Source organism: Equus caballus, chromosome 12 (assembly GCF_041296265.1).
Source record: "Equus caballus isolate H_3958 breed thoroughbred chromosome 12, TB-T2T, whole genome shotgun sequence".
In the NCBI taxonomy this organism is placed as follows: domain Eukaryota; kingdom Metazoa; phylum Chordata; class Mammalia; order Perissodactyla; family Equidae; genus Equus; species Equus caballus.
Genome location: NC_091695.1, coordinates 39430162 through 39447671, shown reverse-complemented (window position 1 = coordinate 39447671; position 17510 = coordinate 39430162). Strand labels below are relative to the sequence as shown.

General features: G+C 42.7%; 1 protein-coding gene across 1 annotated transcript in view; it reads left to right on the top strand.

Annotated features, from left to right (window-relative positions):
• Positions 1 to 13399, top strand: part of LOC138916548 (uncharacterized) — a 276582-nt gene extending 263183 nt beyond the window's left edge. The window contains exons 3-5 of the mRNA XM_070229174.1: positions 561 to 778; positions 11882 to 12069; positions 12757 to 13399. Coding sequence (XP_070085275.1) covers positions 561 to 600 — 40 coding nt within the window. The 3' untranslated portion in view covers positions 601 to 778; positions 11882 to 12069; positions 12757 to 13399. The remainder of the gene's footprint in view (positions 1 to 560; positions 779 to 11881; positions 12070 to 12756) is intronic.
• The last annotated feature ends 4111 nt before the right edge of the window (positions 13400 to 17510 follow it).

Here is a 17510-nt window from a genome sequence, read left to right as displayed (position 1 = left end):
CCCACATCTGCACTAGGTGAACTCCAGGTGGATTTTTGGGCAGTTTTCTGCCTGTGGCATTTCCTCTCAGCGAGATTCCTTTCCCAAGTGTCCTTGCCTCAGTCTCACAGAATTGAAACTCCTTATTCATTCCCAATGTCATATCAAAGACAGCCCACTTCTTGTGCTCTCTTCTGGCCCCTGAATCTCTTGGGATGTCCCTTCCCAGGAGCTCATGGCTCTCCGAGAGCAGCTCTGTCTGGACATCCCAGGACCTAATCCCAAGGCCCTTTACTCCCTATTCATGCTCCTTGAGGACACAGTCTGTGCACCTCTGGTCTTTGTTGGACAGTAGTCAACATGTAGCTGCTTCATTAATTGTTGTGTAAGTGTGTTTCAGGACAGATTTTTAATTTTTACAAAGAATTCACTGATTATATCACATGCTTTATTATTCCCTCTGTTTAGGGAGAGAAGCTCATTTAAGCTTGAATCTTTGGTAAAGGCAAGAATCAAACCCAACACTAAAACCAGACATCAGTGTGCATCCTGGTGCTAACACCACCTTCTTTCTGTTCCAGGATGAGGACTTTGGAGTCACAACAGAGAGGCGTCAGGTGAAGAGAGGAGGAAGTTGAAGCCCATAACATCAGGGATGGGACAACTCAATCTCCCTGTTATGCAGAAGTAGCCATTACCTTGATCCAACATAAACCGGATCCGTCTAACGACTTGCGTCAGGAAGCCAGATTTGTTAGCTCAAATCAAAGCTGATGGGGAAAGATCAGTTCAGCCTCAGGTAATTCCCCTTGGCTCATTCAACAAAACAGTGAACTTTGCACAGCTTGACCTTTCCATAAAATGTGTGGTTAAATACTTAATCCCATACACTTGTGACAGTTCATATGGTTCATTAGGTACCTACAAAAACATCTTCTCTATTTGTTAGTAATTTTCCCTCCACTGTGTGCCCACATTTTCTTCCTAAGTGTAGGCATCCACAGTTGTGAATCTCTGGTCCTTAGGAGCATTACAAATAGTGTGTGCAGGTTCTGACATAAAGTATTTCCACTGCTAGAGCAGTGATTTTCTTCTAGGACTGATTTACTTCCTCATCCCACCCACATCTGTGGACATTATTAATGCCTAAGATGTTTGTGGTGCTTCCACACGGTGGGTGGTTTGTTATTGTCATCAGATGGGTAGAGACCAGGCATGCTGCTAAACAACCTGCAATGCTCAGGACATTCACTCACAAAAGAATTCTTCAGCCTCCAACCTCAGTAAAGCCGTGGTTGGGAAACCATGCCGTAGAGAAATGTCTAAAAGCATTTGCCCTTGTGGTGAAAGGTCAGTAGTGCAAGGCAGCCTCACACAGTGGACCGTGAGTGGAGTCCCAGTGCAGACAGACACCGGCAAGAGCATGGGCATCTGTACCCTCTAGTGTGTGGAGCTCAGCTTCGTGGCCAAACCTCTGCCCAGATAGTCCCCATATTTTCTCTGTCCTGTCATCCTCATCCAGGTTACCCTTCAAGATCCAAGTCAATCATAACCTCATCACAAAATCTTCCTTCCTGGAGAATGCACAGATCATAAGGTCTTTGCTCTCCTTGAATTTCTATAGGGCTTTAGTTTCTATGATAGAATCTCATTCTTAGTGATGTGCCTCATCCTTTTCTTCGGTTCTCACTCTCTCATTTTACATGATAAAAATGTCTTGTCATTTAACATGATAATTAATTTTTAAGGAAGTTTAATAAATTATGTTTGCACAGTGCCTGGCCATAGATAGCAAGAAAAAATGTTGCTACTTCCTTTATTACCTCTATTGTTATTAGCTACAGATGGTTTTGCAACACAGGGACCTATGTGGAAGATGACAACTGTATATTTCTAGCAAGGAATGCTTGATGCTCCTCTTCTCTGTGCAAGGAACTGTGCTAAGCAAGGATGAGAATACCAGATATTGTCCTGCAATTGTGGAGCTGAGGTCTTGGGGACTAGCATCAATTAATTGATTATACATTTGTAAATCTTCAAACTCGTAACTGAGTCAAAAAACATCAATGTGCCAGAAAAGCCTACAAAAGGGACATTGACCAAGTCATTGGGGCTAGGGACAAATCCCCAAAGGATGGGAAGATTGAACTGAAATAGTCCATTAGACAAGAAGGAGGGCAGACATGAAAAAGCATGAACTATGAAAAGTATAAAAAACCTGAACAGTTGTGAAGAGCTTTCAGAATAATCAAAATATGTCCCTCCCTGATGAAATGTACTGTGAACCTGAGCCTGTGCGAGCACAAGCTCTGTTCAGCAGATGTGGAGATGTTGTGACAGCTCAGCGTGCCATCAGAGAGGTTTCACTACCCAAGTCGTGCCCATGAGTCTGTAGACTAAAACCGTAAGCCTGGCTTCCTCCTCCATAGATTTCAGAGAGAGAAGGTGTATCTAGGTTTCCTTAGTGTTCTGACAAGTGGTGATTATGTTGTTTTCATCAGTGCCCTAAACTAGGAACTGGTGACAACCCATGAGGTTTGACAAAGAGAACAAGATAACAGTAAAGATTTTTTGAGAGATTAGTATGTGCCAGACCCTGCTAAATCTACACACACATGCACACGTATTCATCCTACAAAACCTATCATGGGGCACTTTTATGAGCCATCTTTTCCAGATGAGAAAACTGGGTCCTCTTAGAGAAACTGAGTAATTGTCTGAAGGTCTGAGACCATGAACGATCTGAATATAGCTCTCCATGCTCCTCACCACCGTGTCTCCTGATCCTGGGGGTGGAGGCAGAGCTGCCTACAGGTAGCCCCCACCATGCTGTGTAATTGATGTGGGTGCCACTGTGGCCCTCCACTGGGCTTATCCAAACCTTGCAGTGTGCTCACTGATAAAACAACTTGTAAACATGCTCCTTTGTAATAAAGGTCTTTCTCGTTTCTTCTCAGTTCTGCTACTCCACAGAATCACCAGTGGAGTTTAAATAGTACAGGTGCCTGGGCATCACCTCAGGCCTACTGAATCAAAATCTCCAGAGAAGGGAGTCAGGGAATCGGTGTTTTTTAAAAGCTCCAAAGTGATTTGATTGTACAATTGAGACTGAAAACCTCTGTCCGGGACTGTGAGTCCTCTCAAATATGCTTTCATTTAAGCAGGTAATTTCTGATGAAAGACAATGCTTCCTACTCACACAGAGCAGGATGGCACAAGAGTGGAATGGCAGGTGGGGATTGTATTGCCTTGGCTGGGTGCTGCCTTCACCTGCGTTAGAAATGAAATTGACCCTGGTAGAAAAGCTCGATTTGAATGGAAGACTTGGGCTCATGGGAGGGGAAATGGGCACCTACTGCGTTCACCTGTCTCTTCATTCCATCATCTTCCCTGCCTGGATTCCAAGATCAGAGAAACTCTCAACACCTGTGATGCTTCTCTGGCTCCTGACACCCCAGGACCTCTGGGGAAAAAAGAGCATTGAGTTCATTTAATCATCACAATAAATCTAAGATGACAGGTGGGTGGCTAGTCATCATTGTAGGCTTACTCTTTGGGGACTGAAGATATGAACCTCTGCATTGTTGTCATCTCCACCAGACACAAAGTCTCTGGCCTTGGAATGAGCCAGTGAGAGAACAGATAAAGCAGGTTCTCCTCGAGGAAGCTCTCCAAGGGTGGGGTGTGTTCCACAGTGTTTTAAGATATCTCTGTGAAGGTGGTGGTTATGGAAGGGAGAGGATAATTCTTGTTCAGACTTGATCAGTGTGTCCTTGAACCAGGCAGGTCAGCCATCAGCATGCAGAGGAGTGGTCAAATTGGGTCTCCCTAGGAACCTGTCTCTATAACCAAAGTGCAGCCTGCAGCTTTCCAGTCCCCTGATCTGCCCTCCTGGTGTCACAACATACTTGTGCCTCTGCACTGTCATAAACATACAAAGAACTCGGAGGTACACAGGACACATTTCTAGAGGTGATGGAACGCTCCCCTGGAGGACAGAGCAGAATCCCTCAGGGCTGCTCTCCTGGAGTCTGTCCCACCTGGGAAGGAGGGAGGCGTGGGGAAAGTGACACAGAGTGATGAAATCAGCCCTGAGTCAGAAAGGGAGGGCTGGAAGCCAGACCTTGTGACCTGCCACGTGCTAGGTGGGCAGAACCAGTGATGCTTTGCGGGTACAAACAGCCCTGGACTCCCCAGGCTCCTGAGTCCGGCTCCTAACTGCTCATCATTCGCTAAAGCTGAAAGCTCAAAGCAAATAAACAACCATGAGGCTGTTCTTGCCAGTCCTGCTGGTCACTCTGGCCCTTTGCTGCTGTGAGACTGAGTATCATTTCTAATAAGTCCAGAACCAGCTGTGGTAAGTAACCTTGTCTGAACTAGATGAACTTAACTGGGCTGATCAGATCAAAATCCAAACCTTTTCCTCAACTTGTGAACTAGCCCCCAAAAGCCCGGGGCTCATTTTCTCAAAACGCAATACTCTGGAACTTTTACAACAAATCATTGCAGGCAAACTTAAGAGTTTTCCACCTGAAGCCTGACTCTTTGTCTGTGATTTGTGTTTGAGAAGCAGCCTGACATAATAAGCTTTGGATGTGAATCATGGCTCTGCCACTTACCAGCACTTCGAGCTTGAACAAAATGTTTAATGTCCTCAAGTCTCCTAATGTCATCAGGTTTTACAGGAAGCACTGACAGCAGCTATGACAATGGACTGGGATGAAGTGTGTCAGGAGTCCAGTTCTAGGTGTCGATCTGACGTCTCCTAGTTATCAGACGTTCTCCTTCCAGAGAGTTTTAGGTGTCAGCTGAGTCCATAGCATTTAAACTGATAGATTCAGATTCATAAAATGTTACAAATGGAAGAGTTTTAGAGAGTTCTTGGTTCAAGAAGAGCCAGTGTTCTCTGAATCTCTGAATAACAAATCTTCAAGTGGGCTCTGTGAATAAGCAGCACTCAATGTGTCTAGGATTACCACCAGGACTTGGAGGAGAGCTAGCACCGCCATTAGGGCTATAGTTTCTATTTTTCTAGATTAGTTCTAGCCATTTATTTAACGATACTTCTGCATGTCGTCATGCCCCTGATACTGACCTATTCTCATGGAGTCTTTCTCTTTCATCTGACTTTCTAAACATCCACCTCTTTCCCTTTCTGGCCTCTGCTTTTACCATCTGCAAATACTCTGCATAGTTGTATGTCTAACTGGGGACAGATCAGAGCCAGGTAGGATATGTCTCAGGCTGTACGCTGCTTGCAAAACCTTGGGGGGCTGGAGAAGCCAGATGAGGAAAAGTGGTTACTTCAAGTCTCAGCACAATTCCAGGGGGTCAGGAATGAGCCACAGCTTCCACCTCTCTGAGAAGTTCTGTACGTAACTGCAGAATAAAAGGGCTAATCATCAGCTTCCAGGGCGGAGCAAACGGCAGGGTGAGCTGACCCGGGATTCTCTCCCCTCCAAAATACAACAAAAGATTGGAAGAACTGAATTTCAGAGAATAAACATAATGCCAGCTCGTTAGAGACCTACAATACCAAGAAGGCGGAGATCATAAACCTTGCTTACACCCTTGGAAGCACTGGAATGGTAGGAGAGAACATCACTCCCTCCCCCAGAGTCTGGGATCGCTGCGGCGCGGGTCGGGAAGGAGCGGGGGAGGGGCCGCACGACCGGGGGATCATCCAGGACTCCTGCCGCTGATTCAGTGGAGACCCGCTGACGGGGGGGAAAGCTTCCGTCCGCGGGGACCCTATAAATCAAGGGCCTTGGGAGACCAGAGAACAGAACTGATCTGAACCCAGACGGGCGCGTGTAACAGCCCCTCCCCGCTAACAAAGCCAGTGGGCGCAGCCATCTTGCCCCAAGGCGGAGAGCTAACACGCCGCTCTCGACCCCCATCTAGTGGCGACAGGCTGTAACTGCAACTGAATTCTACCACCATGAGAAAAAACCGCTCCTCTACCATCCAGCAATTTATAAAAGCCCCAGACCAGAAGGAAAACAATAAAAACACAGAATTAAGTCCTGAGGACTTGGAATTAGGTAAACTAAGTGATAATGAATTCAGAGCAGCTATAATAAAAAAACTCAATGAGGTAGAGAGAAAGATAGAGAAACAAGCCGAGTTCTGGAGTTACTTCACAAAAGAGATTGAAATCATAAAGAAGAATCAAACAGAATTACTTGAGATGAAAAACACAATGGACCAGATAAAACAGAATACGGATTCCCTGAATGCCCGTGTAGACAACCTAGAGGAGCAAATCAGCATAATCGAGGACAGACAGGCTGAATGGCGCCAGACAGAGGAAGAAAGAGAAGTAAGAATTAAAAAAAATGAGGAAAATCTCCGAGAGATAATGGATTCAATGAGGAGTAAGAACATAAGGATCATAGAAATTCCCGAGAATATGGAAAAGGAAAATGGAGCAGAAAGTGTGCTTAACAAAATTATTGAAGAGAACTTCCCAAATCTAGGGATCAACGGAGAAATGTGTGTAGAGGAGGGTTTTAGATCTCCTAGATTTGTCAATGTAAAAAGACCCACCACAAGGCACATAATAGTAAAGTTGGCAAATAGGAATGATAAGGAAAGAATACTCAGGGAAGCAAGAAAAAAAAAGAGAATAACCTATAAAGGAGCCCCTATCAGACTGTCAGCGGATTTCTCTACAGAAACCCTACAAGCTAGGAGAGAATGGAGTGATATATTCAAAGCTTTAAAGGATAAAAACCTTCAGCCAAGAATACTCTATCCAGCAAGAATTTCCTTCAGATATGAGGGAGAAATTAAATCTTTTCCAGACAAACAAAAGTTAAGGGAATTTGTAACTAAAAGCCCTCCATTACAAGAAATCCTCAAGAAGGCTCTCATACTTGAAAAAAGAAAAAAGGGAGAAAAGGGACACAACCCACAGACTAGGGAGACCGATGGATAGAACCAGAACAGGATAGCAAATATTCAACTATAGCATTAGGGTAAAAGTAAGGAAACTACCAAAACAAGGATGATCTTAGCACTCTAACTACAAATTAATAAGACAAGTTGGAATAAAAAATGAAAATAATTATTTAGTAGGGGAAGAGCAAAGTGTCTAAATCAGTATTGGTCGAGTAAGTAAGAGACCACCAGAGAATAGACTATATTATACATGAGATTCTAAATACAAACTTCAAGGTAGACACTAAAATAAAGTACAGAACAGAGTCACAAATCATAGATAAGGAAAAATCTAAGAAACCCAGCATAAGAAATTGCAGTATTAAATGGGTAGTCTAAAGCACACAGGAAAAGAAACACAGGAAAACAAGAATAATGAGCGACAGATTGACAGCATTAAGTCCACATGCATCAATAATCACTCTCAATGTGAACGGATTGAACTCTCCAATAAAAAGACACAGAGTGGCAAAATGGATTAAAGAACAAGATCCAACAATTTGTTGCCTCCAGGAAACACACCTCAGCCCCAAGGACAAACACAGACTCAGGGTGAAGGGGTGGAGGACAATACTTCAAGCAAATAGCAAGGAAAAAAAGGCAGGTGTTGCAATTCTCATATCGGACCAAGTGGATTTCAAAATAAGACAGGAAAAGAGAGACACAGAGGGACAATATATAATGATCAAAGGGACACTTCATCAAGAAGAAATAACGCTTATAAATATCTATGCACCCAACACAGGAGCACCAAGATTCATAAAGCAACTATTAACAGACCTAAAGGAAGATGTTAAAAACAACACAATAATAGTAGGGGACCTCAACACCCCACTCACATCAATGGACAGATCATCCAGACAGAAAATCAACAAGGAAATAGTGGAGCTGAATGAAAATCTAAAACAATTGGACTTAATAGACATATATAGATCACTCCACCCTGAAGGAGCTGAATACACATTCTTCTCAAGTGCACATGGAACATTCTCTAGGATAGACCATATGTTGGGAAACAAGGCAAGCCTCTACAAATTCAAAAAAATTGAAATAATAACAAGCATCTTCTCAGATCATAGTGCTATAAGGCTAGAAATTAATTACAAGAAAAAAGTTGAGAAAGGCACAAAGATGTGGAGACTAAACAACACACTACTGAACAAGCAATGGATCATTGAAGAAATTAAAGAAGAAATAAAAAAATACCTGGAAACAAATGAAAATGATAGCATGCCATACCAACTCATATGGGATACAGCAAAAGCTGTATTAAGAGGAAAATTCATCACAATACAGGCACATCTTAACAAACAAGAAAAATCCCAAATAAGCAACCTTAAAGCACACCTAACTGAACTAGAGAAAAAAGAACAAATGAAGCCCAAAGTCAGCAGAAGGAGAAAAATAATAAAAATCAGAGCAGAAATAAATACTATTGAAAGAAAAAAGGCAGTAGAAAGGATCAATGAGACAAAGAGCTGGTGTTTTGAGAAGATAAATAAAATTGACAAACCACTAGCCAGACTTACAAAGAAAAAAAGGGAGAAAGCTCAAATAAACAAAATCAGAAATGAGCGAGGAGAAATAACAACAGACTCTGCAGAAATACAACAGATTATAAGAGAATACTACAAAAAACTATATGCCAACAGAATGGATAACCTAGAGGAAATGGATAAATTCCTGGACTCCTACAATCTCCCAAAGCTCACTCAAGAAGAGGCAGACAATTTGAACAGACCGATCACAAGGAAAGAGATTGAAACAGCAATCAAAAACATCCCAAAGAATAAAACCCCAGGACCAGATGGCTTTCCTGGGGAATTCTACCAAACTTTCAGAGAGGATTTAATACCTATCCTTTTCAAGCTATTCCAAAAAATTAGGAAGGATGGAACACTTCCTAACACATTCTGTGAGGCCAACATCACGCTGATACCAAAACCTGACAAGGACACCACGAAAAAAGAGAACTACAGGCCAATATCACTGATGAACATAGATGCAAAAATTCTAAACAAAATTTTGGCAACCAGAATTCAGCAATTCATCAAAAGAATCATACATCAGGATCAGGTGGGATTCATACCAGGGACACAGGGATGGTTCAACATCCGCAAATCAATCAACGTGATACACCACATCAACAAACTGAGCAATAAAAACCACATGATCATCTCAATAGATGCAGAGAAGGCATTTGACAAGATCCAACAGCCATTTATGATAAAAACTCTGAACAAAATGGGCATAGAAGGAAACTATCTCAACATAATAAAGGCCATATACGACAAACCCATAGCCAACATCATACTCAATGGGCAAAAACTGAACCCCATCCCCCTGAAAACAGGAACAAGACAAGGATGCCCTCTATCACCACTCTTATTTAACATAGTACTGGAGGTCCTGGCCAGAGCAATCAGGCAAGAAAAAGGAATAAAAGGAATCCAAATAGGGAGGGAAGAAGTGAAACTCTCGCTGTTTGCAGACGACATGATCTTATATATAGAAAACCCCAAAGAATCCATTGGAAAACCGTTAGAAATAATCAACAACTACAGCAAAGTTGCAGGGTATAAAATCAATTTGCATAAATCAGTAGCATTTCTATACTCCAGTAATGAACCAACAGAAAAAGAACTCAAGAATACAATACCATTCACAATCGCAACAAAAAGAATAAAATACCTTGGGGTAAATTTAACTAAGGAAGTGAAGGACCTATATAATGAAAATTACAAGGCCTTTCTGAGAGAATTGGATGACGACATAAGGAGATGGAAAGACATTCCATGTACATGGATTGGAAGAATAAACATAGTTAAAATGTCCATTCTACCTAAATCAATCTACAGATTCAACGCCATCCTAATCAGAATCCCAATGACATTCTTTACAGAATTAGAACAAAGAATCCTAAAATTCATATGGGGCAACAAAAGACCCCGAATTGCTAAAGCAATCCTGAGAAAAAAGAACAAAATGGGAGGCATCACAATCCCTGACTTCAAAACATACTACAAAGCTACAATAATCAAAACAGCATGGTACTGGTACAAAAACAGGGGCACAGATCAATGGAACAGAAGTGAAAGCCCAGAAATAAAACCACACATCTATGGACAGCTTATCTTTGACAAAGGAGCTGAGGGCATACAATGGAGAAAAGAAAGTCTTTTCAACAAATGGTGCTGGGAAAACTGGAAAGCCACATGTAAAAGAATGAAAATTGACCATTCTTTTTCACCATTCACCAAAATAAACTCAAAATGGATTAAAGACCTAAAGGTGAGACCTGAAACCATAAGGCTTCTGGAAGAAAACGTAGGCATCAGTATTAAAAGGATCTTTTCGGACACCATGCCTTCTCAGAGAAGGGAAACAATAGAAAGAATAAACAAATGGGACTTCATCAGATTAAAGAGCTTTTTCAAGGCAAATGAAAACAGGATTGAAACAAAAAAACAACCCACTAACTGGGAAAAAATACTTGCAAGTCATATATCTGACAAAGGCTTAATATCCTTAATATATAAAGAACTCTCGCAACTCAATCACAAAACATCAAACAACCCAATCAAAAAATGGGCTGGAGACATGAACAGACATTTCTCCAAAGAAGATATACTGATGGCCAATAGGCACATGAAAAGATGCTCATCATCGCTGATCATCAGGGAAATGCAAATCAAAACTACACTAAGATATCACCTTACACCCGTTAGAATGACAAAAATATCTAAAACTAATAGCAACAAATGTTGGAGAGGTTGCGGAGAAAAAAGAACCCTCATACACTGCTGGTGGGAATGCAAACTGGTGCAGCCACTATGGAAGACAGTATGGAGATTCCTCAAAAAACTAAAAATAGAACTACCATATGATCCAGCCATCCCACTACTGGGTATTTATCCAAAGAGCCTGAAGTCAGCAATCCCAAAAGTCCTGTGCACCCCAATGTTTATTGCAGCACTGTTTACAATAGCCAAGACATGGAAGCGACCTAAGTGCCCATCAACAGACGAATGGATAAAGAAGATGGGGTACATATATACAATGGAATACTACTCAGCTGCAAAACAGAACAAAATCATTCCATTTGCAATGACATGGATGGACCTTGAGAGAATTATGTTAAGTGAAATAAGCCAGCAAGAGAAAGATAATCTGTGTATGACTCCACTCATATGAGGAATTTAAAACTATGGACCAAGAACAGTTTAGTGGACACCAGGGGAAAGGTGGGGTGGGGGGTGGGCACAAAGGGTGAAGTGGTGCACCTACAATATGACTGACAAACATTAATGTACAATTGAAATTTCACAAGATTGTAACCTATCAATAACTCAATAAAAAAAAAGAAAAAAAAAGGGCTAATCATAACTTTCTGTACAAGCTCCAAATGTGTTCAAAGTGATTAGATTTACCTTTTTTAGCTTTGTAGCTATCTCTGTATCCCAGGACATAATCCTAGTCTTTAATTTGGTCTCAAGGCATCATCCAATGTATAAATACTTTACTTCCTCTTCTCCAGATTTACTCTTCCTTCTATGATCTCCAGTAAGATTCTGAACCTGGCATTTATTTGAGATTTTATTATTAAAAATCTCCTCCTGCCCAATATTTAATCAAATAAGGTGTTACTCTATTAGAAGGAAAACTCAATCTAGGAAAAGTAAATTTAAGGAAAAAAGAGTAGTTTTGGAAAGGAGTGTTGGGACCCTGAAAAAAAAAAGAATTAGGCATCATAAAACCTGGTGTCCAGTCCTAGCTCTGCTGCATGCAGTGTGACCTTGAGGAAATCATGACTTTGAGGGTCTCACAATATCATCAGCACAATGCTAAGATGAAAATATAAAGTCCCTGGGTTTCATGTCTAGTTCTAAAATCAAGAGCCAGAGGAAAAATCACCTTTCCTTACATGAATTGAATTGTATTTCTTTTTCTTCTGCTCCAGCCAATGCAGCTGCCTGTCCAGCCATTACTGCTGATATAGGAAGCTTCTTTCTCGATTCTGACTCTGCCTTCAAGCCACGACTTCGGAAATATCAGGCACCTCCAGAAGCAAGTGATGCCACGATGCAAGTGAAGCAATGTATAAATAAGATTTCTGCTGGGGACAGAGACAGAATTGTAACGACCTTGGTAATTATTTCTTCTTGGTACATAGAGACATCTCTTCAGATGAACAGAAAGGAAGGAGGTCAGGGTGCTGCTCTTGGGGGGCACAGATGGTAGAGGCACTTGCCTCTCTGTTCACATCTGATAGGGTGACCCAGTGCCCACGGTGTGCATGAAAACATTATACCTGCTGCACTATACCAAGGCTGCACAATGACCTGGCCATCTTCCTCTTTCTCAGGTCACCTCTCTGGGTACCACGTTGCTTGTAGTGTCCTGAGGGGGAGGACACTTGGGGCCCCACGCAGTGATGTTGAATGGCCAAAGCACTGCTACCTCCCTGCCTGGAAGCTTTCCTGAGGGCGAGTTCCCTCACCCAGGGACACAGTCCCTGTGGAATCTCATGGGGAGTGTTAAGTGTTGAATGAAGAGACAGGTGAGAGGGAGGGAAATAGACCTTGTCCTCCATCAGATTGCAGGGACTGCTGTCTGGGTCCCTGCCAGCTTCTACAGAGGTGAGGCCCACTCCTTGCACCTCGGTCCACTTTTCTACTCCTCACCCACGACTCTTCCTTATCATGGCCAGTGGGCAGAAACCTCACTTTTTATGTCTCCTGTGGCCACTTGTGAAGGTAAAACACTGAAATTATGTCTTTATCAAGAAATTAGATATTTAAAGCTATCTCTCAACCCATCTACCTCTGAATTTAGGTCATGAGGTTCAGCTGAAAATGCCTACAGATGCTGGATTCTCAGTGCTGGAAACACATGTGCCATCAGGTTGAATTTCCACACCCCGCAGCTGGGAATCTCCTGAAAGCAGTACTTCTCAAGTCCTCTCACAACCCTGTCCACGTCTCTCAACCCTGTGTCCCCTTTGGAGTCTTCTGTCTGAGGGCATAAAAAAAAAGAAAGCCTGCACTGCTCTGTCCAACCCTTCACCCACTCCTTCCATAGAAACCTGAGTCCGACTCTCGGGTCACCTCAGGGTTTGTTTGCTGGCCTATGGAAATGGTTCTTTCCTGACTTTCATGGTTGCTTGAATTGTATCTGAGTCTATTTAGTTTATTGCACACTAGGGTCCTGCCTGGTGTCTTCCATTTGCCTTTTGTTGGTTGAAATTTCATTGACATCTTGGTGTGAAGAACAGTCTATGTTAATGTGTCATCTGCAGAACCAGCATGACTGACCTCCCATTTCTTTCTTTCTTTTTTCTATTTTTTGGGGATTGTAGTGTTGCAGTGTGGTGCGTGAATCTTCTAAAGTAGTACCCCTGTCTTTCAAGGGCCACCTGCTCCTCCCTGGAAAATGTAAATGTTTCAACATCTTGCTTTAATAAATTACTTGCCTTGCATTTCTCTACTTGTCTTGTCATTATCCAACAGCCTCTACACTCGAGTTGGAGTGGTTTCCATCATGAAGTTGCCATTGGGTGTTGTCACTAGTAAATTTCACAGACCCAACATGCAGTTACCCATGGCGGCCTGAGGTCCTGTGATCAGAAGAGGAAGTATTTGTTGTGAGCCATCCTGCATTACTTTACAGGTTTCCCATTTATGTTGCCATGAGTGAAAAGAATGGTTAGGGTAAAAGGCAATGAAAACATCCCTGCTACTGGTCTTTACTGAGTGATACTTGTAGCCTAACTGTCTGCCCAGCCAGGTGGTTCCCAATCAGAAGCATCAGTAATATTTAGTCTTCATCACCACCACGACCAACCCACTGGTTTTCCTCCTTCACTGTGCTTTCAAACCTATGATCTGTCCAGTGTAATTTGTTTTCATCCACCTCTCAATTGTAGTGAATCACTGGGGTTTAATCTTTAGTTAACTCTTTTTCACTGTGCACACTCCCACGACTCATCTATGTCTGCGCCACTCACCAACACCTTAGGCTGATGCTTCCTCCCTCACATTCTCCCAAGATGTCCAGACACAAGCATCCGGCTGCCATCTGGACAACTCTATTCAAGCACTCCACAGTTATTTCTGAAGGAATATATAAAATTTAACTCATTGTCTGCCCACAACCTACTCCCCTTCCATGTGCCACCACATCCTGGCAAATGGGACCACCACCCAATGAGGCATCTGACTCAGAAAACGTGGATGCATCATAGGCTCTGAGTTAGTTTCCCGTGGCTACTACCACACACTTGGTGGCTTAAAGCTGCTTATTTTCTCACAGTTTGGAGGAAGGGAATCCACAGTCTGTACCACTCTGCCAAAATCACTGTGTCCGGAGGGCCATGCTCCCTGTGGAAAGTTGAGCTGAAAACCTCCGAGGTGCTTCCAGCTGTGACGGCTGACATTGTACCTCATCTTGTGTCCATATCACTCCAATCTCTGCTCTGTGAGGCCACCTTGCTTTCTCTTTTTCTGAGTGTATAAAGTTTTCCTGTATCTCCTTGATGCAAAATCTATGGGATTGCATTTAGAGGACGCCAGAAAATTCGGGTTAATCTCCCCATCTCACAATCCTTATCATTTTCCACATCTGCAAAGTCCTTTTCTGCCAAGGCGGAGTAACATCATAGTACCAGGGATTAGGATGCGAATATTTGGGGTGTTTTGTAGCTTACTCTAGTTCATCTCCCTCCTGCTGTCTAAGAGCCCACAAAATTCTGCCTCCTCCACTGCCACAGCATCGCCTCTGAGCTTCCCCTGCTTTCCATCCCCATAACCATCCTCACAGTCCAGTCCTAGTCCTTCCCGGCTTTCTCAAAAGTCTCCTAAATGATCTCCTGGGCTCTGAGATACCTTCCAGCCACACATCGACTCGTTGGCACCACAGTGATCCTCCCAAATCAAAATGTGACCCTGATCTCACTTTGATAACCCTGAAATACTAGTGGGCACGTGTATCCAAATGTTTCAAGTAAGAGGACATTATTAATTCTGAAGTCACTCTCACATCTTTCATAGTAGGTATTTTTACACAACCTCTTGATTTAGAAATGGAGGGTGACAGTTATCTACTCTTATCAATGATCAGCAGTGCTTTTACAATAAATGTGTATTTTTAATCACATCTAGAAGTACATACCCTGAAATTAGTCCTTATTCTGTGAAACACATTATGTATCCAGTCTACACACTATGCTTGGTGGATGCAAGGATTCAGCGAGCTCTTGCAACGCCCTGAGAACCCAGATTGGAGTCACTGCTGGAGGGGCCAGTCTCACTGTTGGCGTTGCGCACAAGGACTTTGAAGACCCCGTCCCCGGGCAGCCCTCTGACCTCATCCCCCTGCTCACCAAGGATTCTATGCTCAGCCTTAGTGCTCTATTTGCCATTCACTTATGCATCATAGGGAGTCTCACCCTTGTACCAGACCTCTCATGCCCCCTTTTGCCTCTCTATCCTTCCCTGCACAGGAAAGCTGACATACTATGTGTAGTGTCCATTTCTTGCGTCCTCCTTTGTAAAGTCCTCTTTGACTCTCACATTCTAAAATAAACCTTTGTTCACAGACATTAATTTTATTTTTTAATTTTTAATTATATTTTTGAGGAAGATTAGCCCTGAGCTAACATGTGCTGCCAATCCTCCTCTTTTTGCTGAGGAAGATCAGCACTGAGCTAATATCCATACCCATCCTCCTCTACTTTATATGTGGGATGCCTGCCACAGCTTGGCTTGATAAGCGATGCTAGGCCCACACCTGGGATAGGAATCGGTGAACCCGGGGCCACCAAAGCAGAACGAATGAACTTAATCACTGCGTCACCGGGCTGGCCCCTCACAGACACTAATTTTACACTCAACAACACAGACAGAGATACATATTTTTACACACACACACACAGAAACCCACAGACACGTACACCTAATTAGACATGCACACAGACACAGACATACACACAGATACACACACAGTCACAGACACACCTAGAAACATGCACAAAAGACACACACACAGACAGGCATACACATCCTTCTATTATCACTTTATCTTTCTGTGATATAATGTTAATATCACAGAGTTGTGGTGAGAATTTATTGAATGAATTAATAATGTAAAGCAACAAATAATATCAACCATTATTATTTTTCCTAAGACACTGAGAGCGTTTGTGCATTGAGCACCCTTATGGTCTGGACAGTTTACCTATTTGTCTCACGTAGTCCTCACTAGTCTCCAGGAAGGTAAAAGATGTTCCCGCCACTGACCATCAGTGGGGATGAAGAATGTCCTACCCAGCGTTCCTCAACCTTGGCTCTCTGTTAGAATTAATCAGGAGGATTTCCAAAGCAAGTGATGCCCAGGCCCCAGTCCAGGAGAAATACATTAGTGTCTGCATATAGAACCGAGGCAGTCCCCATTTCCTCACCTCCATCTCCTACAGGGGCAGCCACTCAGTGAATAGGGAGGAGGACCAGACTCTCCATGAGAGACAGAGAACCCCCAGTGTCACCAAAGAAACTCACCTTCAGATCTTTCTTTGGTCACTTATAGTCCTTCATACCTGGCAATTGCAAGTCACTCATGAGTTTCACAGTTGTAAAGCTAATGAACTTATGATCTCAAGCAGAAGAATTTGCTTCATGAGCTGCTGTGTAAGAGTGTGAGTTGGGATAATGTAAACTCCAAAGCCTGAGGCTGGAAGGTTTTATTTGTCTTCTCAAAGAAGAGGTTTAGATGTTTAGTAACTGTTTGGGATTATGACAAGTTTCTGGAAAAGGACACTGGTGGCTGCATTGTGAATACACTTAATGCAACCGAATTATAGACCCAACCATGGTTCAATCATAAATTTTATGCTATGTGTATTTTACCAAACACATAAAAATAGGCTTCACAGGCCAAGCCCTCCATGAGGCAGCAAAAAGATGACTGTAATGGGAGCAGGCCCTGTATTTCGATCCCCACTGGACATGCCCCCAAGAGCTGTCGGCACCTCAAAGTCAAACTACCTCTGGTGTCAACTGTGTTTGATTTGCCTCCTGGAATATTTATTGTTGAAGATATGACTAATTTTAAGAAACTCTGGTTCAAACTCACAGATTGAGTTCATCCAAGTACAAAGGATTGACTCGTGCAGAGTCTTGCCTTTATCCCTTGAGGCCTCTCATTCCTCCCCTGGGCAAGTCCTATCATGCTCTGCCTAGACTCACCTCCTCAAGTATCTTCTCCCTGCAGCCATCTCACTCTCTGTGACAGGGCCAATATTCTGAACACAAAGCTCTGGTTCTGTCACACCCTCACTTAAAGAAACCTTCAATGCCTACCATTTCTTATGGTATAAAGCTCAATGTCTCCATTCAGAAATTAGAATGTTCAGGACTGTATAATAATTAAGACCATCTTGATTCAAAATTAAGCCTTCTTTCTTTCTCTCCTTTACTTGTACTTTTTCTCTTCCAGCTACTAAACATAGTTTCTCACATTGCTAGGGCATAGGGGAAGGGGAGAGACAGGAAAATAAGAAAGTTCTGAATTGACTCATACTCTTTGGTTATTGG